The following is a 26,301-nucleotide window of genomic DNA, read 5'->3' on the forward strand; positions in this document are numbered from 1 at the left end:
TTGTCTCAAATGCTTCCACCTTAGCTGCAAATTTGCCTACATGTCTACTAATGTAACATATAATTCTGTGTTACATATCTCCATGACTGAAAAGCTCTGTCTCCAAGAGTTGTGTTATTCACAGAACAAAAAATGCAAAAGAAGCACGTTCCACTGAATTATGACTATGATTTCTTTTTTGTTCTCTGCAACCTAGGTTTACTTTTTCATTGTAAACTGAAGTGCAGCATTCAATGGAGGTAAATGTGGTTTCATGCCTCAGCAACATTTTCCTCCACTAGAAGTACAATCACTCTGAAATCAAAGAGCAGTAATTTAGGAAAGTGGCAGCAGCTAAGAAAAAAGAGAATACTGGAATAAAGCCACAGAATTTTTTTACTGGAAATTAACTAACACTTTAGGCGGACTTTAGAGGGAAGACAAGATGTGGGAAGTATGATTTTTCTTGGGTTGAAGAACGATGATGCAATTTGAAAGGAAAATGGAGATAAAATATATGGCATATTAGCAACACAAAACACTGGTGAAAGAGGTGCAAGCTGATAATGGTGTGGTGTTTTTAGCATAAAGATATTTCCAGCAGTTGTACTGGGATGAAACCACTACAGACAATGTCTTGGGCTTTGGGGACAAAGAAAGAAAATTTCACCCTCCACTTGCTGCATGGGTAAGTTATGTGGAGCTGTAATGTGATGGTCTGAAAAGGGAAGAGCACATACCTAGAAGCACTTCCTCTTGTACCTCGCCACTGTGCATTCAAGAGAGGGAGATGACAGCTAAATGATCCATTTGCCATTTTATAATTCTGCCCATCTTTAGAAATAATTCTCTCTTTTTAAGTGCTCGAGCCTCCTTCCACATAACTGTGAGACGCGATGTGTTTTCAGGATGCCATGAGCCTTGATGACTGCCTGTTCTGGTTTCAGACAATGGGGCCTGAGAAGTAAGGCTTCAGCCACAGTTATTCAAAAGGTCTGCCCTGCCCTGTGTTCCCACAATCAGACAATCATGTGTCATGCAGCAAGGGGGGAGGGGGGGGGAGGAGAAAAAGAAAAAAGCTCTGGAATGCATAACATGTCCTTTAGTCATGTACTACCTTTTAAAAAGCGTTCCTTAAATTCACAGTCTGCAGAGTGGGTACACAAACATCAGATGATGTTCTCTGGACTATATACGCCATCATCTTCAGGTATCTAACTTTGCTGCCTCAGCCCCCTGATGTTGCACATTGTCCGTGTAAAGGACGGGTCTCCCAACACAGAAGTCCTGAGATGCCTCAAAACTGTAAGATGTGCTTACCTTTCTCCAGCAACTGTGCGGGGCACCTGTGTTCCTGACTTCATGAGTCATTTACATGCCTCAATTAGGGTGACAGGAAAAAATCCTCACTTAAAAAACATTCCTCCAGAATACTTAGATTAGTTAATATGGAGGTCCCATCTTTCTTTCAGTAGCCCTCCAAAATTAATTATTGACATCTTCCCTGCAGCTGGTTTTACTGAGAAGTCTCCTTCCTGCCAGTTTATAAGCTCTAAGCCACTTTTTAAAATTCAGTGAATTATTTAAACTCTGCACAGTGAGTTAATCAGATTTCAGTTTGTTTTCTCATCTGAGTATACAGAAATAAGTGAGCAATTACTTTCAAAGAGATTTTCATAGAGGCACACAAGATCCCAAGAGTCCAGAAGTGATCAATATTATCTTTAATGCTGTATAACTTATATGTAAGTTGATTTCCCTCCATCCACATACATTTAATACATGACTTGCTGTATTTTCCACAGGTCTCAAATGTTACTAATTCATATGGTTACTCCTAAGCCATTGTCTGAGCACTTGCAGCACAGCCCCACAATGACAACATTTAAGAAGTTACATACAGCACTTTTCAAGAGAGAGTACGCGGACTGTCTGGCAGAGGGAATGGCTGAGGACTGGAAACCAACAGCCCTTGCAGGTGTGTCTACAGTAAACCTCAGAAACAGTAAGCGCTGACCTCTAGGACAGCACTCAGCCAGTTGAAGCAGTGGCTCAGTGAGTGTCCAGTGCCTCTGGGGACAGAGACCTCACGGTATGGAAGAAGGCACCCCAGTGAGACTGACTGTCTCTGTGCGGGTGCGAAGATGTGGGCTCGTGGTGGTGGGGAAGACCCAAGTTGCAGGGTGTACAGGCTCAGAAGCCAGCTCTGAACCAACCTCTGGCAAAGCAGGACTTGCGGGTTCATGTCTCCCCACCACAGAGAGCAAGGGCGACAGCCTTGGCACCACCAGAGTCCCAGGCTGCGGTGCCTGGTGTGCATGTGTGGGTCTTGGGCAGAGGAAGGTGCACAGCTCATCAAATTTAACACATGATCCTAGGTGAGGCATCATCACTGCTCTGGAAGCTGGCACTAATATCTATCTATTATTTACCTGAAATACATCTTTGAAACATACCTCATACACCTTAGAATCTTAGGTATTAGAAAGACATTATAAATTCAGACCTTGCTGGAAAAAAAAAAGGGAAGAAAAAATTTGCATGCAAAGTCCAACATATATTTATATTTATGTGATATATTACCTACTAGATTCAGGTCAGACAGTAGACAGACAAACATAAGATATCAAATTTGAACTGCAATGTTTACAGATTTGCATTAAGCCCAGAAGTGTTGCTTTGCAAAATCAGATTAAGTTGAAGCTACTGTAAACAATTTTAATAATGCATATTATTGTAGTACACATATTAAAATCAAATTTATTTTAAATACTCTCTTATAATTCCCCCTAAAATCCTAAATAAAAATTAAAAATTGATTACCTGCAGTAGTCTCCTTGTTTAGCCACCTGAGCCAATGAGAACAGACAGTCGACAGTTGCTAGGTGACCAATCGCTTTAGACACAGGGTGATAATGTTCACTAAAATGGCTACACCAAAACAGGGAAAAACAACAGGAGGAATAAAAGAGAAAAAAATAATTTCATACAGATACAGATGTACTGTCAAAATATACCCCATGCATGCTTCTCACAGGGCTCCTGTGGTCTTTAAATCACTCTGAACTCAAATCTCCCAGCAGTGTATTAAGTTACAATATGAGGACACAATCTTAATCAAGACAGACTTCATGCTCCCATTGTAACAGTGAATTCTTTTTAAGCACAAGAAAGCAGGCAAAATGAAATTCATTAGATAGCATATAAAGGGTCTGCAGTTGATCCCTGCTGCCTAAATGAGGTCTATATTTATGCCACTTATCACAGTGGCAACTGAATCCCAACTGCCAGCTCTCCTCAACCATAAGTTATAGTAAAAAAAAAAGTAAACTAAAACTGAACCTGCCTGAACCCAGGAGTTCAGTAAAGTTCAATTTGAATAAAGTATGGTATCTACAACAGAAAATTCAAGAATTCATTTTCCATTTATGGTATTGCTTCCCCCAGTACCATAACGATGTTATCAGAAGAACAGTTTTCAGTAGAGTTCATTCTCTTAGTCCTCAAGAATTTCTTTTTTTCCTCTCCTAGTCTCAAAGATACAACATGGAATATAAAACCAGTAGGGGAATGAAATTTAATTTTAATACATAAATAAATAAATAAATGGAAGGGTGGGGAAGAAGAGCATTTTCCTACACACAGGTCTTTCCTTGTTGTATGCTGCTATCATATAACACTATTGAAAACAGCAAAGTGAACATGAAAAACAGCAGATCTCAGTAAAGAAAGGTTAAAATAGGTCTACTCAAACTAACATGGCTAGTATACTGACAATAAATTATTTAATGTAACTATTTTTATAGTATTGCAAAGGCAACACAGCTGGAGAAGAATGAATCAGAATGTTTTTCTAGTTTCTACCAAATTTTATTTGCTGAATAATTTTAATTGCTGAATTCCTACTAGAAGGCAAACCTTGGCATCAGTTATGTCCAGTGAGACAAATTCAGAAGGAACTTGTTAAGTTTTTGCAGTGGGGAAAAAAGCACAAGTGAAAGTGAGCCAATTATCATTGCATGACATGAGGGATAATTTCAGTGGGTCTGTAACTCATGAAAGTAAAAAAATAATTGATAACCAGACACCTGAAAAATTAAAGGTATTCAGAAATTTTAGAAATATTTTTTAAACTCCCATTTTAAAGATCCTTTGGCTAAATAGTCAAATAACTCCATTAAAAATTCTGATCTGAGACAAACAGATCTTCCGAGCCAGTTGTGAGGAACAGTAACACTCCCACTACTTTCCAGCAAACAGACACACAGTCAGTCGCAGGGTTAGCATACAAAATATAGGGCTATGGAGAATCACATTCAAGCAACTGCCCAAACACCCTGAACATTCCTAACTCAAAAACTGTAAGCAACACTGCAATTGTACTTAATTTATTATTGCTTTTTTAGTAATGGCACACTTAACAGTGAAGCCATAGTCTATTTAAATTAATATTAAATGTGAATTTGGTTAGTTTGTATAATAAATTCCTTTTTCAATTCACTTACATTGCACTTCAATAATAAACCTACTGGATTCAGTTTCATTCACTTCCAGTCAGTTGTACTTTCAGGTTCTTAATGCTATGATTTTAGTTTCAAATTTTGAGAGCCACCTTATACATTTAATGGTGTATTTTCATCAGAATATTAAAATCTATAGACATCACTGCTGGTCTCGGGACTCAGTCCGCAAAGGTCTTGCCTTCAAATGCTTTAAATTGAAGAACACTGTTTTAACTGACTATCTTTAAAGTTGCTATGGGCAACATAATTGAATTATCAACTTTTTTTTTTAAAGATAAACATTTTTTTCCCCTGTTCTTACAGCAAAAATAAAATAAAATACATAACAATAATAAAAACTGACTCTATTTTGTAAACTCACTCTAAAAAATTTAGCCATTCAGTACTGCAGTCAAGGACTAGCTGCTCCCGGAGCTGGTTCAGATGTCTATAATTTTCTATAATAAAAGGAGAGTGGAAACGGCTGACAGCTTTTGTGCTGGAAGAGAGAGAAAAGCCAAATAGGAAATCAAGGTTACTAAGCAATCAGTTACACCATCCACATGCAAAATTGGACTACTTCTCTTATTCTCTGTGAGCCTTGAAAATGGATGTTAAAAACCATATTCTTTTATTGTGGTACCAAACTCTATTGATTCTAGTGATCTTTATTGTGAATAAAGTGATCGGTGACCGCACCACTGCCTATTCAGAAGGCTTTTGAAATGTTTTTCACAATGTAGCATGTATCACTGAAGTTTATATATTTCACAAAATTCTGTTCAGCAATACACTGCACAAATGGATGACTCTTCAGTGACTGACTGCATATACAATGAACTCCAAGAAAAAAATTTCACTTTACAGAGCAAAACTTTGTGATAAGCCTGCAATAAACTTCGTAGATCTTGCTAGTTTCCATTTATTTTAAGGACTCACTTTCGCATTCCCAGGCATTCTTTTACAAAATCCAGATTATCTGTAATTTGTTCTTCATCATCTTAATTCTGGCTAATCTGTGCACTTTTAATACTGAATTCTTGCATAAATGAATAGAACATCACTTCAGAGTTCACCTTGATTATGCCTATTTCTGGTGCGAGATGTCTGTGCGTACATTATACACCAGGCCTTGTAGAGAATTCAGCATTTACATGGACTCTACACATCATAACATTAAGGTATTCAACCTGTTTAAATAATAAAACAAACGACTGAAAAGAAAAAAGTCAGCTACATAATTCAGTCCATCTCTGTTTCACCTACTGGAAAAAGTATCCAAAACTATCTAAAATCATGCTTATATAACACTAAGTACCAAAGCGAGCAAAGCTTGTCTGTATGAAGAAGTAAAATGACATTTTAAATACACTGAGTTTATTGAGATGCACAGACAGGTATTTGCATATCTACCTTTACCTTTCTGAATAAACTAAGAACAATCAAAATTCTATGAAAGATTTGCATGTATAAACTACGGGCACAACTGAATCAAGACCATAGTTTTGACACCAGTACATGTACTTTGAAAGATTAAGCAAGTAATATAGTGCACGAAGGATCTACCATGTAAAAACAAGCGTTTTAATAACTCAATTTTTTTCAGTTTGGCTTTGTTTGCTTTTAAGCAAAACTTATTATGGGCAATAAATTAACGTAACAATTTTTTTTGGTTGGTTTCCAGTTTAAAAAGAAAAACCGAAACAAACACATGGAGCAATGAGAACATGTACATAATTAATTGTAATACCAAAATACCACTTTTTTTCTTAAATATTAAAATAGAACAAACTTCAAAGACATTTTACTTACCTACTAACCATAACCCAGTCAGATGGCACAGATGATTTATGGGAATTCTTGACTTCTATCATAAACTAAAATAAACAGAAATGTAGTATCATGGCAAGTTAGGAAGACTACAGAACCACAGTCATCATATATCAAGAAATCTGCATGCATTAGAGTAAAACCATATTCAGCCTGAAGAGACTGAGCAGACCAGAAGATAATGTTCTTTCTCCCCAGAAGTGAGAGTTATAACATACACATTTTCTGCTGAAAGAGCAACTGCTGTCTTGAGCTGTTCTTGTGCCCTACCACGTTGCTGCCCCATCTCTGCCCTTCTATTCCTCCATCCCCTAACACACTCTCCTCAGCTCACTCTTATCAAGCCAAAACCAGACTAAAGCTAGTAAGTAAGTCTTGCTTACCTGATCCTGACCAGGCCTTGTAGACAATTCAGCGTTAACATGCACTCTACACTATATACCACCTGTACTGAGGCTACTCGTTATCAGCGAGGTGTGCCTTCCTGCCTAGGGATCAGTGATTCATACTGAGCCATAGTTACCTATAACATGTCACAGACAAGACCTCAAAATCTCAAATGCTAGCACTGTATCTACAGTACCTTGCTTCGGGTTTGTACCAACTTAGGGTCAGAAAGGGAAGGAATAGGGGAAACCAGTAGTAATGGCAAGAGGTTCAGTGCACTGAAATTTACACAATTTATTGCAGTATTTTATATAATTCATGTTGGTTATCTTTGTACCATTAGCCTGAGGTCCTAGATGTCAAAGAATTCAGGCATTCTTAAATAAAAGAATTCAGTTGGAAAATGAATTTCTAGCAGAGATTAGATGAACCCAGAATCTGATCACCTTTACAGAAAACCATGAGACTCTCATCTGACAAAGCTTTTCCATTACAGTTAGTACGATTTAGATAAAAGCTTCAACACCTCACCAGAATAGCCAGCAATCATCTTCAAGTACAAACAAGAATAATAATCCTAACATGAGCACAAGACTCCAACAAAGATGAAGTGCACTAGTTCTTAATTCACCAAAGACACTTTTAAAATATTTGGTACTGTAGAAACCCTGAAATTGCATAATACACACAGGACAGACTAAAAAAGGGTAGAAGCAGAGATCTGCAAAGATTTGAAAATGAGCCAACTGTTCCTGCCACTAGTGGCGTTGCTGATGTGCTGGTATTACAGTTTTTTCTAAAGTTCATCTCAAAACAATTAAACATGCTGTGTTTACGAAAGGAAGACAGAAAATAGTACCACATTTATGTCTATGCTGGATGCCTACCCGAACTCAAAACAGCCTAAATTAACACAGCCAGCTCAATTGCCTGGTTTGTTTGTGTGGCTAGTGAGAAACAAGCAGAGAGGTTGCAATCTTCTTCAAAACAACAAAAGCATTTGCTTTTTTGTCCTTTTATTCTTAGTCCTATTAAGTAAATAATTGCAGTATTAAATAAACTGGGACGAAAGCACTGCTTATGCAATGCAAGAAGCAAATACTTGCCAATTGCAGAAATTTCTCTCTAAATCCTGCCTGAAACAAATAGCAATGCTATCACTATCTGGAGAGCTTTCTGTCCTGTTCAGTGCTCAATACGAATTATGTTAGAGGTCTAGAAACAAAAAGGTGAGATAGATACAGGTGTAACCTTATATCTTGGAAAAGGTATGTGTCAACTGGATCTTCATCTGAACTCTAACACGAACTTAACAAATATAACTTAACACACAGTGGGCTGACTCTGAAAATCTAACCACGTATTCATAATCATGGGTTTGGGGGCACACATGGCAGAGTAAATAGTTTGACCTCCCCCGCCCCAGAAGGCCTGTTCCCTGAACAGATGTTCAGAGTAGGGAGATATGTAAAAAAAGCTTCCTGGCAGCTTCTCTCTTTCAGAACTAGCAAACCATGAACCTGCTTCTGCCCAGGTCTGTTGTGAAGAAGCATTTGAATGCTACATCTATAAGAGTGCTACAAGTACATAAGAAGAATATAGCATATAGATCTGAGGAAGAAAGAGCTCAACTCAAAGAGACTCTTGTTATGCCTATGCTCTGCTGCTCCTCCCTTACAATTCCCTTTCCATTACTTCCATTCCTTCAGTGTCTTTCCTCACTGACCACCTTCTCTAATTTTTCCTCTAGTGCGTCTTTTGATGTCTATGAAACACCCATATCAGATGTAATTAAATAATAGCTATCTGTAACCTCTGCAGCTCCTTTCATGAATATACAAAATAGATCTTTTTGTCTGCAATGGTTTCTGAGCCGTCCCCTGCTACAAAGGCCTCCTCTCCTAAATGTGTGTGTAGTGACTGGGGGTTTCTGAAACTCTCCTGTCCAGTTCACATCTGATTACTTCCTCAGATGCTCCCCTCTCTCTGATTAATTCTTCTCTTTGCCTTTCCTTCACACATGTGTCATCATCCACCTCTTCATCCACCCTCTCTGAGAGAAACCTTTCAAATCCTGGCTCATCCCTTCCTCACACAATACTCGGACGCACTCTTCCATGTTTCCTCTTGGACTTCAGCATCCATGCTGACAGCCTACCCAGCTCTTCAGCCAAGTTTCCTCTTCTCATCTTGACCATCAAAAGAAATATCCACCCGAGGTCTTTATCAAATGCTGCCATCTCTAACTCATCCCTTCTCACGTTCTCTCTCACTTTCAGCATTGCCTGTCTGCTCCCTGCTCTGCCTCTTGGGTCTTTCTCAGCGTCCTAGGTCCTCACCTTTCTCTCCTTCCTAGGTGACATGGGGCTGCTTCCAGCTCCTTCCCTCCCTATCCTCACTGATTCATCTCTTTTACTCCCAACTCTCCTTCAGTTTCCTAACTCCCTTCTTTTCCCAATTTTCTGTGGAGTTCTCCCCAGCCTTCCTACTCTCAGTTCCCAAAGGACAATGCCGAACAGTGCTACCTCACTGCTCCTTTCAGTTCCCCCCCTGATCTGGCAGGATCTGTCATCTCTTTGTTCTTGCACTGAACTTCTCAGCTTGCTGCAGCATGGCCTGCCCACACTTGCACAGCAACTAGCAAAAAAAAGCTCCAGTCCGCAACAACCGTTTCTAAGAATTAAAAGTAAAATAACATTTATCATTCTTTAATACTGTTCCTCTGCTCTCCCATCTTTCAAATTACAGTCTTAATCAGTACTTACAAATCATTTTACCATTCTTCAAATTAACCTAATGCTGTGCTTCCTGGTTCTCTGAGAATATTTTAGCACTTAATAGCCACATAATTAACCTCGGACATATACAAGTGTTTTTACATATACAGAAGAGCAAAGCATTACTGAACCAAATTCAACTGTGCTAAAATGTTTTTATTATTTAAATCAGTAAAGTAATTGACAACAAATAAAAAAGTGGCACTATGACAAAACTGTTCTTTAAAGTTGTACAAAAGGTTATAGTCAAATGACCTCATCAAGTATCATACTAAATGAAGAGAGCTCTAGTTAAGTCTGACTTTTAAGTTATTTTCTAGACAAGAAAGGGTACAGTCATACAGAATAGATAGCGTATTACCTCTTGACCAGAAACTGTAACATACTCTGCAGAAGGATTCTTAATCTTTTTACGAATGTCCAGCAGATGCAATTGGATTTTAGAAAGCACATCCAGGATCTCCTCCTTTCTCTTTCTGATGACAGGGAAGTCAGTGAGATCCTTGAACAATTGGGTTTTATCTCCAGTCCTATCCATAAGAAGCGTAAGATAAAATAACAGTAAAATCAAAGATACGTTCCCCAATTCTACTGGCTACATCCATATTTTTATTAGTTATTCTCTTTTGTTTTAACACTAGCTTTATTCCCCTCTAAATACAGCCTTTCTGTTACTTGGCCATAGTACAGCACTTTTACTGAAAGCTGCCATACACACTACATAAACAGAAAGGCACTTTGTATACGCACTCTAAGAGGCCACACCAAGTTACGCCCCCCCAATGTATTCAAAACCAATCTATTCCTGCTCCTTTCTACTCTATCATACAATGCTCCTTCTTCCATACCAAACCCTGCTGACTTGTTTTTTTTGTTGTCTCTGAATATGCATCCTGCAGCTTTCTGTTTGCCCTCCCTTGGTCGAGCAGAGCAAGAAAAGGAAGCACAAGAAAGATCATTCCCTTCTGTCTCAATTCATAATTCTGGCATGCAATTGCTGCCCCAACTTGGAGCATCCCAAGTGCCAGCAACATCTTTGTCATGATTAAGTGTGAAGCTTTAGATAATTGCTCCATAACGTGAACACAGATTTTTGACATATTTAGAATTTGGCCATATTTGTGCAGATTTTCATGAGGAATGCAAAGAAAAATCCCTCCCATGAGGCCTTCATCAAAGCAGGATGTCATTAGGAATTTCTCAGAGTAGCTTTCCTCTTTTCTCAAGAAAAGATTAACCAGAGCATTTTTTAATACATGCAAAACAATGCTCTTTTCTAGTCTCACTGTCAGAAAATGACAGAATTGTTTTGGCTGCACTATCTCAGCTCAGGATTGAAACCTGAAACAGACAATGCCATTCAAATGTTTAAAATTGGGAAGCTGAACAACCTATTAAAAATATGGTTGTCATAAAAAAAAATCAAAAATTCAACTTATCCTAATAAGTATCAGGCAAACAATAGAAAGCAGTGCAATCAGCCCTAAGTTAACTGGAATACACATTTGTATTTCAGAGCAAATACAAAACTGTACCAGTTAATTACATAATTACCCTGAAATCTAATATTTAGAGAGCAAGTAATTGGCAAACTGAAAGTAATAAAACTTAGAAGTAATAAAAGTCTAATACCCTATCTACTCCGATACGCCTTTGCCTGAGAATGAAACTACAACTGGAGCCAGTGACCAGACAGGTAACACAAAGCTGTGCTTTGATTTTGCATTACATGAATGCAGTTGTTATATAAGTGACAGTAAAAATACCATTTTAAAATACAATACTAATTTTTAGAAACAATTTTGTGCTGATTAGACGTGTTTCCATGGGAATGCAAGGAAAAAAAGATAGCTAGTAGCCAGCAGCTGATGGTGAAGACTGTCACTGCTATGTGATACCTACCAAAAATTTAAAACTTGACAGTTTAAGAAAACCCACAAAACCCCAAATCTCGAACTCCCCCTAAAAAAACATAGAGGAGAGAGATACTTTTGAAAACTACTACAGGATTTTATCCACGTAATAAAATTAACACATGATACAGTATACATATGTGTGGCAAGTGTGTGTGTGTGCACATATGCATATGAGTACTCACAATGATTTCAAGGAAAGAAAGGTTTTTGAGTACAAAGAATATTGCCACACAAGTCTGAGATATACAAGGGCCATAAGGTAAGTTATTTTAGTCATCTTGAATAAAAGCAAATAAAATATATGCATTCTGCAGATCAATGATGGTATCTTCTACCTACACTGTTATATCTTATTTTTGAATACTATTCTAGCCATCATCAATACAGTGACAGAAAAAACCTATTTTAAACCTACCTACAGTAAATCTGGTACAATTAAGACACAGTCTGTTTTCTCATAACCTGCCACAACTATAATTGGATACCATGCATCAGTAGAAATCTCATAATCCCACCTGTCCAATGGGCATAGCAAATCCTGCTAACCTTCTCAACTTCTAAATTTACATACCATGCATCTGTCTCTAATTCAGAAGCAAATAAAAGTAAGTTCTAGGGTTTAATTCTTAAATTTTCTTTAATTTCAAGTCTCAGTTGGAGAAATATAAAAAAGATTTTTATAAATAAGTTTGATGTTTATTTTTAGTCTGTTTTGAAAATAAAAGATCAAGACTATGGTGCCCCAGTATAACTACACATTAAACTATGTACCATATCTTTCATCAAAGAATCTCTAGTTATATCACAGTCAAGTGTATCTCATAATATTACACATGAGGAAAAGTTCAAAGTTAAATGAAACTTGCTTATAGCAGGGAAGTTTAGGATGATCTGGATATAAAGTTGGATGATACTCATTTTTTGTTCAGAATGTTCTCTCAACCTGTTGTATAAACAAAAACAACACTGAAAGGAGACCAAAAACCTGCAGAGTCAAGTGCTCAGAAAGGTTGCTTGTGCAAGCCAGACAGGCTGCCTCTGTGCCTGATAGCATGAGAGAACCTTTTTTAGAAGATTTTATACTGCTTTTTTTTCCTGAAAGACAGTGACCTTTACTGGTCACAAGGTATTATCCTAAATCCTGTCCTCTGAGAGGTTTTTTACACATCCCTCCCCTACTGAACTCATGTTCTTGCTTTACTATTCTGCATCTTAAGACTCCTGCTACCTTCTTCCTCTCATTAAAACTAGGATCTAGGGGTAACAATGGAGGCAGCAGTTCTTCAGAAGAAACAGTATACAACAAATTCTTTAAAGACACTCTCCCTTATAATGCATATTCATTCCAATTCAGCATCTTCTTCCTTTGTCTACCATTTTTTTCTTGGACCAACAAAGGACAGAATTAAGACACAAAAGGGCAGACAGCCTCCTTCCTTCCAGGTCACCTCTCCAAGACTGCAGGAACATAACTGCAGGGAAAAGCCTGATCACACCCAGAGTCTACGGTAGGTGCTCATTCAGTCATTCTCTAGAGGGAGTCCACAAACAGGGCACTAACCCCAGAAATGCTCTGATGGGGTACAAATCACACAGGCTACATGGAATCTTCAGAGCTATTAAACTTTATATTCTCTGTCATTCGTAAGTATGTAAAGAGATTTTTTTAAAAAGCATAGGGGGCACTCAAAGCTCTGATGAATTTTCACAAAAATAGTAAAAAGCATAGTCCTGACAGCAGAGCAGCCACTCTGCTGAAGGTCAAGTCTCTCTTCAAAAGGAATAGCTTCTCCATTTAAAAAAATAATTAAAAAGTTGTTAAACAAATTAACATGAGCAAAACATATTTTGCTCTAAATTCATTCCCCAAAACAGCTGAAAAACTTTCAAAAAAGTATTCAGCCTGAGGCAGACACCTAGTAGGCAAAATATTTGCTTAGTTTAACATTAAAAAAAGAATATAAGCTGTAGAAAACAACCACTTCTGCTTTAACTATAAGCAACCTGGAGACATGTAAATATAAAACTACAGTATATTAAAATAAGATGCATAATTTGCCTAAGTGAATACATTTAGTCAGAAAGCCTATGAGGCATGGAAGATTCATCTATTTTCTCTACTTACTTGGCTGCTTCTTCATTAAGGATCTTTAAATAATGTTTTACTGGGGAGAGAAGTTCTGGGATTTCCAATAGTGCATTTTGTAATAGAGGAGTTTTCACATGAGAATGTATGACTGGAACAAGAGCTTGAATTTCCAAGTCCAGACGAGACAGGGTGCTGACTATCAAGAAGAACTCTTGGGTTGAGCACTGAGAAGGGAAGCAATGTCTAAATCATTACAATGTATTTTATTTCCATGAAATCCTACAGGTTCTTTTGCTTTTTGAAAATGAGACAGAATAAAATTAAAATGTATGTACTGTAACACAGCTGCATAATCTTATCACATGCAAAAGATTAAAAAAGCATATAATTGTTTCAACCATTGTTGTTAGGAATCAGTCAAGAGCTGATTTCCGTTATTCCTGTTGCTGGATGGAGATGTGTAACATATGCAGTACACAAATAGCAGAAATATGGGACAATAATGTGCAAACAGAAAAAAAAGCAGGTTGGATAATTTTATGAGCACCACAACTTGTCCATAAGGGCTTGTGGATCCATGTGTGTTGTTATCTGAATCCCCAGGCTGCTCTTTTGGCAAGAGAGGGTTTGGAAAGACAAGGTCAGGTGCAGAGAAGGAGAGTCTTGGAACAAGAACACAGGAAAGTAAAGAAGAAAAAAACACAGAAAGAAAACCAGCAGTCGCTGTTTAAAGTTTGTATAGCTTTTGCCAGCTTCAGCCTCTGGCTGGTTACTCTGAGGTCTATGTGATGAGAAGACCAGGAACGCACTAACCCAGTCTTTGTTTTTCATCCTCTCCTCACCACAGACTTATGAAAGAGATTTTTCTCTCTCTTTCAGTCAGTTAGCCAGGGTATCATCAAAAGGAAATCTCCCAGATTGGAGCCAATAGCACACAGCACTTTCAGAGCTTGCTTCATGATATCCTCAGAGTTGGAGCATATTGGTTTCCTTAAAGCAGCTTCTCACCAAAAGCAGTGACTTGAAAGAGCAAAACTCCTCTCTTGTTAACCATTAATATTACTTCTGATGCAGCTCAAATATTTTGCTGTTAGATTCTAGAGGCTCTTCAGTGTTAACAGTTTGTTACCTTTAGCTCATTTTCAAGAACTAGCCATCAGGGTCAGGATTTTGCAAGCAGTTAACAATCCTAACAAAACAATTCACCTCCTGCCACACTCCTAATCCCCCCCCCCCCCCCCCCCCCACTCAGTTGTCCCATTCAACTCTCAGTTACCCAAGGTACTCACGCTCCACCTGTAAGTAATACCAATTCTGAAGTGGTCCTTACAGAAGTAATTTTGCATTTTGCTACACCATATTAATAATCAAATGGAAACCCAGTCCTATGAGACACTTAATGCCTTCAAACCCTGCTGAATTCAGTGGCACTGCAGGACACTTCCATTTCAGAACGTTTGAAAAAAATTGTCCAAAAATAATTATGCTAATATTTTTTCACATTTTACTGATCTGTAGAAACATTCCTTCTTCAGTCTTCTGAACTTCTCCCATCAGTCAACTGACACCACTGAAAAAACCACTTTATTTTCCTCAGCTGAGGATGCAAGAAAGGCAGCAGGATACAGTGAATGCTTCTATTATAATATTCTTTGTATGCCGCATCCTTCTCTTCCTACTTTTTTTCTCTCTCCTACCCAGGCAACATACAGTCTAGAATTTAATTTCTGGTCAGTATTTTGTGGTGATCAGTACAACATTGATTACAGAACATGTAGGCTTCAGTGAATCACGACTTCATGAAACTTGTCTACATTTTTTGTCATCCCTTCTCTTTCAATTTCTCCCCAGAGAGAAATCTTTCTTTCTTTCCTTCCCACACCCATATGCAAGAACTAAGACATTTATCCCATCTATTACACTGTAGTTATTTCTCCCAAATAACTTCTGTACCCAAACACAGAAGCAAGTATTAACAAAAATGCTGGGCTGGAAAAAAACATTTTCTCTCTGTCCCCACATATGTAAACCCTAAAGTAAGTTTGCTCTGTAATGCCTACTAGCCCTTCAGAACAAGAAGACTATCTATACTGAACCTTCTGAAAAGCACAAAAAATAAATTAAGGTATAATCCAATTACAGCCTTAGCCCTCTTCTCATTAAATACATGTCACTACTGTGACCAGTGATAGGAGAGTCGCCTCCATGCTGTATAAACACGGAATAAAGATATATCTAAACCTGCAGCCTTGGCAATTTACTATGGACACTGGAAGTTGTACATGACTAAGGCTAGCAAGAAAATAATTTATAAGGTTACTTGCTGTGTTCACTGATTTGCTGTATCATAAAGACTATATTAAACAAAAATCAAAGAAAAATCATTCCTAGACATTTAAAATGCATTCCATCACATGAGTAAGTAAATGTAACTGAAGATACCTTAAAGCCAGTATCTGTTAGATACTCTCCAACTAACCTGAAGCATGGCTGCGTGCTGAAGAACTGCACTTGTCATACCAAACAGGCAAGTTTGGTAGATATTTGACTAAAGGAATATGCAATTTAACCAAGGTATTTCATGACATCCGGGAAGGCCAGAGAGATTACATGCTGAATGCTGCTGGAAAACCTAAGTTCTTTGTTTCAGATCCATGGAAGTTTGAGATAGAAGAGGCCCATTAGGTGGTGTCCTGGTTTCAGCTGGGATAGAGTTAATTTTCTTTCTAGCAGTTGGTATAATGTTGTGTTTTGGATTTAGTATGAGAAGAATATTGATAACACATTGATGACTTCAGTTGTTGCTAAGTAGTCTTTGTACTAAGTCAGGGATTTTTCAGCTTCTGATGCCCAGCCAGCAAGAAGACTGGAGGGGCACAAGGAGTTGGGAGGGGACACAGCCAGGGCAGCTGATCCCAACTGGCCAAAGGGGTATTCCACACGGTGCGAAATCATGCCCAGTATATAAACCAGGGAGGGTAGATTGCTGCTCAGGAACTAACTGGGCATTGTATGGCGAGCAACTGCATTGTGAAGCACTTGTTTTGTATATTCCAATTCCTCTATTATTATTATTGTAATTTTATTATTATTATTATTGTCTTCCTTTGTGTCCTATTAAACTGTCTTTATCTCAACCCACGAGTTTTACTTCTTTTTCCCGATTTTCTTCCCATCCCACTGGGTGGGGGGGAGTGAGTGAGCAGCTGCGTGGTGCTTAGTTGCTGCCTGGGGTTAAACCACGACAGGTGGTTTCCCTGCAACTGCTCAATTTTTCTCCATGAGTTTTCTTTTTGTCTGTTCTCAGGCCCTTATATTCCAAGAAACTATGTGCTTACCACTTCCTTTCAGAAACTAATCCATAAAGCGATAAGTATCACCATGTAAAAGTTTTATCAGATAGCCTAGATTTCCCTTCCATTAAATTAATCCCAATATCTCTAGTTTTACTCTTTTGTATTACACAAACTCAACTCCTGCTTTGCTGTTAACACCTTTCAAGTATCTCTAAATCTTCTGTTCTCCTTTAATCATCAACTTAACCAAACCATAATCTTTTAATCTTTCTTCATAAACAATCCATTATTCACCCTCATGAAAACTTTAGTTCTCCCCTGCACTTGCTGCAATTTATCAACATCTTTCTGATAATGTGGAACTCACTTATTTTATCTTGTAAAAGCTCTGACAACAAAATAAAACAAAACAATAAAGCAGTAAATCTGTCAATGGCATTTGAAGTCAAAGCACAAAGGAAAGCTCTGAAAGACTAAACAAATGATAAATCCAGGCTTGGACTCAAAGTCAAAGTAAAATACAGTATGACTGACTGCATCATCATCATCAACCTTGATGCAGATAAAGGATAAAATTCTGCAAGACTTCCCTTGACTACAAAATGTACTCAAGGAGGCAAAGGCTGAAAGCCCTGCCACACTAACTTGCAAAGTAGGTCCCTGACAGACAGCATCAAGTGATTCATAGAAGAACAATGTCCAAAAGAAGAATGAACAAATATGGACACTATGAAATACTTCAGTTGAACAGGTGGTGTTTGGTTGTTTTTTTTAATTATTCTTTAAAAATAGGAACAAAATAGGGATTTAATTAGTACACTATCTATATGGGGGTGGGAAAAGGAAAAGATTTGAAGAATACATATGAACACCTGTCTGTGGTGTTCTTCAATAAGGGTGGTGAGGCTGGTGAAGGTAGAGGCTTCATAAGGGGAGGAAGCTAGATTTCAAGGCAGTGTCACCTATAAAGGTATTGGGGGGGAAAAACCCAACCAGCTGTGGTCATGTACAAGACACTGTAAACAACCCTGAAAGTTATAATGAGATTTCTCAAAGGATGCTTAATGAACATGCTGAAGATTCTCACAGCAACTCTGATAGTCTACACACCATAATAGTAAGCTAATGAGTTAAAACCTGTTTGATTCTACTGTGAGCTACAGTCTACAGTACCTTTGGAGAATGGGAAATTCAACATGCTTTACTGCAACCAACTTTGTTAAACACAGCATTCCCAAGAAAGAGGGTGAACGTACCCCTTTTGTGCTTGTTCAGAGTATTACTGTTTCCCCTGGCTTGATTTTAGTAACACTGCAGGGCTTTGCATCTAAAATATAATGGCTCCACCGCAGAAATTATTTACTAAGCAAACAGATAACTTGGAACAGATGCATAAAAGTAACTCTGAAAGGCTGGGCTCTGTTAAAGTGGGACTGATTCTACTTAAATCCTAAGTAACATTACAAAAGATATATAACTGTGTTATAAATTAGAAGCATTTAAAATACAGTAAAAATGGTTTACATAAAGCAGGATTAATAGTCTTGCATACACCGAAGATTCTCACAAGCTTATTCAATGCTATTTTTGAAGTCTAATTTTGAAATGCTGTCTATGATAGCTACAGCTTCTCTGGCACTAGAAAAATAACCTCAGAGTTGACAGTGATGCCAAACAATAGTTTCAACCAGCAGTTTATCAAACTGTATTGAAAATAGTATGGCTGCCACTGAGAAGAATCCATGAAAGATCCACAGCAGTATGCCAGATGTAACAGCCTTTCAACAACACTGAAAGCAATTTAGCCCTGTTTGCATTAGTGAAATTGTTTCCAACAGATCTATAAGGGAGCCACAGAGGCCCACAGCTGACAGCCATTGACCAATCAAAAGCATTTCAAATAAAAAAAAATGGGAGTTGAAATGCAGCATACATTTATCACTCCTTTCAAAATGTAACAGCTACCTTTATGTTTTTAGTATAGTGAGCATACTATTTTTGTTTTAGGAAAAATAAGGTATTTAAATTTAAGGTTACTATGTCCCCTTGTTATGACATTATTTATATTAATCAGCTTAACAGGGAACAATTTGCTCAAATCAGCATTTAGTATTGCAAATCTAAAAATATCTGTGATGCAAATTCTTTAAAAGATTAAAAGTACAGTATATACAAGATATGCATACTGCTACCTTAGAAGAAAAAATGTAAAAACCCATAAGATGTGTTAGCTGAAGTCAACAATATATTATGCTATGCGGAGAATTTATTTTAATCATTCTATACATACAATAATTTCCTTGGCACATATAACAGGTATTGCTTTAATAAGAGGAAAAAAAATCAGAAACACAACAATTTTCTCTGAATCTTCTGAAAATCACACCATATTCAATGAAGTATCAAATGTACCTTCCAGGGAAGGGCACATTTTCAGCACCATTCTGGTTGACAAGCTTATGTGAAAGATTTTAAATGCTTAGCACCCAGCTGAGCAGCACCTTTCTCCTCTGAGGAATCTGAGCATGACAGTGAAGTAGTGACGTACTCACTGGAAAACTGAAAGACAAATCCCACAGGGAGGCTGTAGGCAGTGAAGCAGCAAATGCCCCCCCTTGTAGAAACTGCCTGCTTTATTTTGCACAGGTAAGCAGCCTGGTTAAGTGGGCAGCAAATTTTTAGACACTGATTCAGAATTGAACAGGTTTTCCCAACTGCAGCAACTTGTGACGAGCTCCAAATGAGGGAGAGCCTACAGTTGAAGTTAAGAGCAGAACAAACTGAAATGACACTTTGTTACACACCCTGGTATGGTTTGATTATTGACCTCACTCCTTCATAGGAATTCAGTGAAACAGCTTCACTTTAATGTGTTCTGCAAATTCAATGACCATTTGTTATGATTCCTGTCCACTTTGGTGACTGAGCTTTAGTCAAATAATAATGTTTATTGAGCAAAGGATACAAATAAGATAAACATTTATGCATCAAGCCTGTATAAATATTTATCTTTTGAAACACGCTGCATGAAACCAGGCATGCAACCAGCAAGCGCCATCAGGATGGCCCTGCAGGACACATTTCTAACAGTACTGATGGCATGTTTACTCTGTACTGGTTTTCAAAGTGACTCAACTATAGGTCTCTGACTGCTCTCTTGCCATTCTGTGCACCCCAAGGCAAGGCTAAGCAGTCATCACTTTAACTGAGACAAAAAGTAGTGTCCTGCCATTCATATTTCCCACTGCCCTGAGATGGAGATCACAAAAAGAAATGCACATGGTCTAACTTTTGTTCTGTTATTTGGTGGGTCTCTCCAGGGGCTAGAGGGCATAGCTGAACTGGTTATGGAAAACATTGAACCGATGTGTCTTCCAGCAAGACCTAATTCTGCATCAGCTCCAGACACTATTAAGACAAAACTCTTGACAATTCCCTGTCTCTCAGTTTCCCTTCAAGTCAACTTCTGAATGCTACCAACAACTCTTCAAACAGTTCATCTCCAGCCATCCTTCTCTTGCCATGGAGAAGGGTAAGGCCATTCTGCTGTTGACAGTGTTTCTGCCTGGCAAGATGTCAGGTGCTGGAGCTGCAGGAACTGAGAAGAACAACCAGTCCTTGTATTAATTCCACTCGCCATAGCAACAGTAACATTGCTCTTGTCTCCTTAACTATTCCCATAGTCCTTTTTCAGGCTGGAGCAAACTTGGAGCTGGTAATATGACCCCCAAGGTAATACCTAATTCCTACTACAAGAATGCTGCTCTAATTCCAGTTTGCTTGTACCTGGGGGTAGATCAGCAATCGCTTTTGGTGGTCTGGGTTTGGGGTAATGAGAACTTGTTGAGGGTCAGATTAACAATTGCCAATTTGAATGATGCTACCAGATAAGAATCACTAGCAGATTTAGTAAAAATAAATAAATTAACAGTCAGACCAGGAAAATATACAATGATGTAATTTACCAGCAGAGTTCCCATAAGAATGCTTTGCCTTGTAAAGTCAGTCCCAAACCAGAGCATTGTTTTGCCTTAAATTTCTTTCTGTCTCCTCTTGACGTTACTGGTGCAAAGCGCATTGCACAATAAAAGTTCTACAGTGGCTGATATGAATGAAAGATGTTTGAAATGACTGAGACAATCCAGCTGTCTCTGTATACTTCAGAGGTCTCCCTTCCTGAAACATACCTCCTCAAATACTAACGTCACTGAAATCTAAAGGGCGTGAAGGATGCAATACTTGTCACATTGACCTGCTTTTCCTGCAGTTAACACTGGATTAACAAGCACATTCCTTCAGTTAAGCCACCAGTGCACTCCACTCAGAGTTTTGGATCCCTTAACGGGAATGAAATTGCAGGGAACCTCATGTTGAGCATGTGGAGATGGACATCTGGAATTAACAGAACTGGAAAGGCTGCTACAGTGGGAACTGAAATGGCAGCATTGACTGGGTATTTTGAAAAAAACCCAAATATTCAAGAAAACCAGTAAATGCTCTTGACTATATCTGCTTTGTAGGGACCTTTCTTCAGACTCTATTCACTGTCTGTCTAGACTGCAAAATCTGTTTCCCAGAGTCTGCTTTTGATTCTTTATTCAAAACAGACAGGGACACTGTCATCTCCTCAAAGTCCTAAAGATCTTCAGGGATTACGCAGTGCATAGGGTGCTCTCCACAGTGTTCTGCAATGGATGACAAACTAGATTTTTACCAAGTGAAGCTAATTCATCAAAGGAAAAGTGTATGCTTGGAGCTTTTCCCCCTCATTTCCCCTTCCTAAGGATTCTGCTGGAGCACTTATCTCCTGCAACTTCTTTCCAACATATGGTTCACTAAACATGTATCATCATGCCACAGTGGCTGTTGTTAACACAGACTACATTGTCAGCTCATTCCAAAAATCACATGAAAATCCCAGGTCTCTGAATGGCTCCACCTAAATGCCAGCTTTAAAGCTGAGAAGGGTAAGCAGTCCTACAACAGGAAGGGACACCTGAAAAAACAGATACAGACTAGTACAAAAACAAAAAAAAAAGGAAGCACAGGTTAGCAGTGGAGGATTGCCAGAATGTTGTGAAATACAGCTGTATCCCTGTATTTCAACCTGAAATGAGTTAAACCATTAGAAAGTGAACTATGTAATTCCTGGACAGCTGTTCTGAAAAAACAATTGTGGAATGGTATGTTTTAGAGGATGGAGAAGTTGGTGCATACTCCCTCTTTTCATAAAGTTCATTATGGCTGGACCTCTGTATCCATTCAGTGAAATATGCAAGTCTTTCCATGTGCCTAATGCTCCAACACATTAGGGCTTTAAAAATTATATGAAAACTGAGTTTTGGATTTTCAGAGAGGAAACCTTTGTGCTGTACCTTCCAAAGAAATTACAACTTTGCTCTCCCTCTACCCATCTATTCCTTTATCTAAACCAAACTGTCAAAACCTCTAAATATAACAGTGAAATAAAAGAACATGAAGTACTGCACAGGTGCTATTAGAACATTAATCGGCTTCAACTAAGAAATGTCAGTGTCTCATTACAAGTAATTCTTATTAAAATGTGCAAGTGAGATCCAAATTATAGAATTTATAAACAAATTAACATTCATTTGAAAACAGCTAACTACAGCCAAGTGGTTTTACTTGCAAGTGTGATTTTAGATAAGCATACAGAATGCAATGCTTTGTTTAAAGGGAAATAATTTATGGCACAAGGACCTATGGCACAAGGACCTATTGCACCACCCCCTCTCAGGAAACCAGCCACTAAATCATGAGTACCATAGATGTTTTTCCTTGCATTAGCAATACGATGTATGTATTCTAGAACCCTACTCGGACATTTCTTCTATCAGCATATCACTGATAACAAATAAAATAAGATTCTACTGTAAGGCAAAACCAATTTTAATAAACTTGCATCCCTTTATTATGTCAGCCTCAGTTTTGCTAAGAAGAAAATATTTTTAAACAAACGTGAAAACTATGGAAGTGCATTAAGATAGAATGACGCCATTTAGAAAACAATAAATTAGGGTAACTACAGGTATACCTTTTTGTGAAAAACACTGCAGAGGCCTCTCTCTATATCTGGCAGCTTGCAAAGAAGATTTCGAATCTGACCAAACACACTGGATTCTGACAGTAGAATTTCAGACACAGCATCAAGCCGGGCATTTATTTCGCTGTAAAAGAATAATCATAAGATCAATAAATAAAACTTGTGTTTCTCTGAGAGGAAGGCGTATACCTAGTGAACTTTTTCCTTTAGTTTGTTTTGGTTTTGTTGTGTTTTTTTTTAAACTTTGACTAAGGCCACGTTCTCATGAGTAGGTAAGTAGAAGAATTAAGAAATGCAGAGAAGTTTAGGCTTTGATTCATGATGCAAGCAAGATTCTGGATCCCTCTCTATGCTCAAAACAGCCAGATACACACTTCAGTACCTATGTCTACACATTCTTCTAGTGGTATGTAATATGAGCAATACTGACTCCTGAATATCCAACCCTAAATTTGCAGACAAGTACCTGGGGGAGGGGCAGGGGGAAGATTACATTTGAACTCTATGTAGCATACTTTATTCCAACAGGGTATAGATATCAGTTACCATTTTGCCCCTCTACTTTTGATCCAGACCAGCAATTGGTAATTATACAAATCAGAACCACATTGGGTTTTTGGTTTCTTTCTTTCTTTTTAAAACCCTGTAACATTAATCTCCATATTTCAGGACTGAAGTCAATCAATTAGAAAACACTTTTATGTGAAGAAACAATTCTATAGTTATTTGCACCTTTCCTGCAATCATGTTCTTCCAGCTACTGTCAGAAAAGAGCTTTAAAATGGACAACCTACTGCCAAGGTTCTCCTTGAGCCACACTGCTGCTAATGGCATAGCTACAACTTCCAATATATCCATGAACTGGCTGTAGATAGCAGAGCTAAGATAAACTCCATTTCTGCTTTTTGTGCAACCAAATTGTCTCAATGCTTCCTTCTAGGAAAAGACTGAGATTAGAGGTACATGGGTGTATCCAAAACATAGAGGTTAGGAGTTTATCTTCATGAGCTAGTGAACCAAAGCACTGTCAGCACATGCAGCCCAAAGGAAATAGAGCGAAAGGTAGCTAGCTCACTGTAAGATGGCAGTGAAAGAGATGTTTCAAAGCTAAATAGCATGATTCCTCTGAATGTAGCTTTTCCATGTTCAGGCTTTATCTCTGAGGTAACTGTGTGCACTACAAAACAGTGCCAACTAGGTGAAAGCTGTGCTAAGATTTGCAGAGGTTTCACAACAAAAAACATATGTTCCAGGTATGTTTCCCCAGAGTCCTGCACCAACGTGCCACTGGGCACACTCTGTGGGTACCAGCGCACGGGAAGGCGTTAGCCAGCATTCAGAAAGTTTCCGGCAAGTAAGGCTGAATCTGGAACATAATGTTCCAACAAACTTTAAAAATCCTCAAGACATCCCAGTGCTTGTTTTAAGATCCTTGTGTTTTCTCCCAGAAAGACAACTAAGCCTAATCACAACATTCTCCTCCTGAGACAAGAAAGTTCAAAAATCCCCATGCTGCTATGTGTGTGTCTGTCCACCCTTGCAGGTTAAGAGGAAAGCAGTCTTTTGATACCAACACTTCATATACTGGCCAAGAGTGTGCAAGGCAAATACAGCCCAGCCCATGTCTGTTCTCATGGACCAGCGAGATGCTTAGAGCTCAGCCAGCACAGAAGGATGAAAAGTAAGGATGCAATTAAAATGTAAGATTTCAGGGAAGACTGCCTGTCTTGCCCATGGCTTTTATTGCAGAACTGCCATGCCACTTGCCACTATAGCTGCTAAAAAATACTATCCATGAGGAAATCAACAAAATTAGGCAGCTCAACAGGCTGCAGACATTACAACAGACTGACAGCTAGAGGCTTCTGCCCCTGAAGACAGCTAAATCTATGAGTCCTTGAAATTTTATTACACTGCATGTGAAAGGGAGAACATCATGACTGGATGTCCACTTGGATACACGTAAATCTAACGGCATTTAAGTACCAGGATTTTTTCAGTGACATACTGCTTTATGCTAAAACAGTAAAACTATTCCCTCCTCTGCCACGAGTGACACATATTCATGCCCAGAGCAGGCTCTCTGTACATCGCCAGGATTTGCAGTGCCCCACCTGCCACCATCTACCTGGAGCGCAGATAGATGCACTCCTCCAGAGCCACCATGGGAACTGGGGTCAGACTCTCTGCTGTCTTGACCTTGGGAACTCACTCTGTTATCTCTGAATTGGACGGCAGACTCTGCAATCACACTACAGGACCCAAAATATTCCACTATCATAAAAGACTGTTTTTTCCCAGCCGTAAGGAAAACAGAAATGTCAGACTTCGCAGGCTCTGCTTAGCAGCCCTGTTGCAGGTCACAGGAATACCTTCTTCCCCATCACTGTTTCGCTCCTCCAGCAATGGCAAATGCACAAAATTAAACATTTCTCCCATTCCTCTGGGCAGCCAGGCAACCTACAAGCAACAGCAGCAGACAGCAGCTACCATTGGTGCAACTGCTCAGACCCGTAGGGGCTGTTTTCAGCACAGAACATATCTGAGCTTTAAATCCGATCCTCCAGAGCCACAATCATGTATCTGGTGTAGACTGGCAGGGTTACTAGAAGTTACGCAACCAAATAACCAAAGAACAAGCTGTTGGCATGCTCACAGTGTATTCAAGACAGCAGAGATTTAAGCTTTGTACATTAATTAGTGAGGCACTCTAAACTACAGCTGGATAATAGAAAGGAAATTGAGAAGTGTTAGAATCAGTGACAAAGTAATAAAATACCCTGTGTACGCAGCTTTGAAGCTAGCAAACGGTTACGCTGAAATTCTGAAAGGTCAGTATCATCAGCCACAATTACATTTTCATGGAGAATTATTAAAATTCGCTGTGCTTGAGACCCTGGAACACTCCTCTGTGTGAAGGAGTATTGAAATGTTGAATTATAAACACATGTACCTTAAAGAAGAAAATAATCTGTATTTTCATTATAAAAAGCACATGTAAGCAGCAGAATTCTGTTCCAGAACACTGTCACTTAATTTAAAATGGCATGATTATATCTATGTGGCCAATGGAAAACATACAATAATATGTAAAATAGATGCAGATATTCAAAAAACTCCTCTCTTCAAAGCTTAATCTGCACTTTAATCATCCTCACATATGGCTATGTTACTGTAGCTCCAGTAATCTAAAACTAAGCATCCATACAGTTTTTCTGCTTTAATCCTACAAATAAGAAAGGGTCAGGAAAATGGCATCCAGTATCAAATGACCCATTTTTTCCACCTGTAAACAAAACATAATGGGATTCCTATTTCAAAAGCCAGAAGGTATAGTGAAGTATTATGTAGAACTCCACATGTACGAGGAAGGAAGGACAGGGAAGAGAGGTGATAAAAACAGCCAGATGATGAATTTCAAAGTATGCTTTTAAACATCAAATATTTTTACTTAAACTAAT

The 26,301-nt window shown here is 38.4% G+C and overlaps 1 protein-coding gene across 1 annotated transcript in view; it reads right to left on the reverse strand.

The window, feature by feature from the left end:
• MSH3 (mutS homolog 3) overlaps positions 1–26,301 on the reverse strand; it is a 121,104-nt gene that overhangs the window by 32,307 nt on the left and 62,496 nt on the right. Inside the window, exons 13-18 of the mRNA XM_049795132.1 lie at positions 22,832–22,964; positions 13,517–13,704; positions 9,837–10,005; positions 6,294–6,358; positions 4,864–4,980; positions 2,803–2,910 (exon numbers count right to left, since the gene is read on the reverse strand). Of these exons, the coding sequence (XP_049651089.1) occupies positions 2,803–2,910; positions 4,864–4,980; positions 6,294–6,358; positions 9,837–10,005; positions 13,517–13,704; positions 22,832–22,964 (780 nt within the window). The remainder of the gene's footprint in view (positions 1–2,802; positions 2,911–4,863; positions 4,981–6,293; positions 6,359–9,836; positions 10,006–13,516; positions 13,705–22,831; positions 22,965–26,301) is intronic.

The sequence above is a fragment of the Accipiter gentilis genome, chromosome Z (assembly GCF_929443795.1).
Source record: "Accipiter gentilis chromosome Z, bAccGen1.1, whole genome shotgun sequence".
Lineage (NCBI taxonomy): Eukaryota > Metazoa > Chordata > Aves > Accipitriformes > Accipitridae > Astur > Astur gentilis.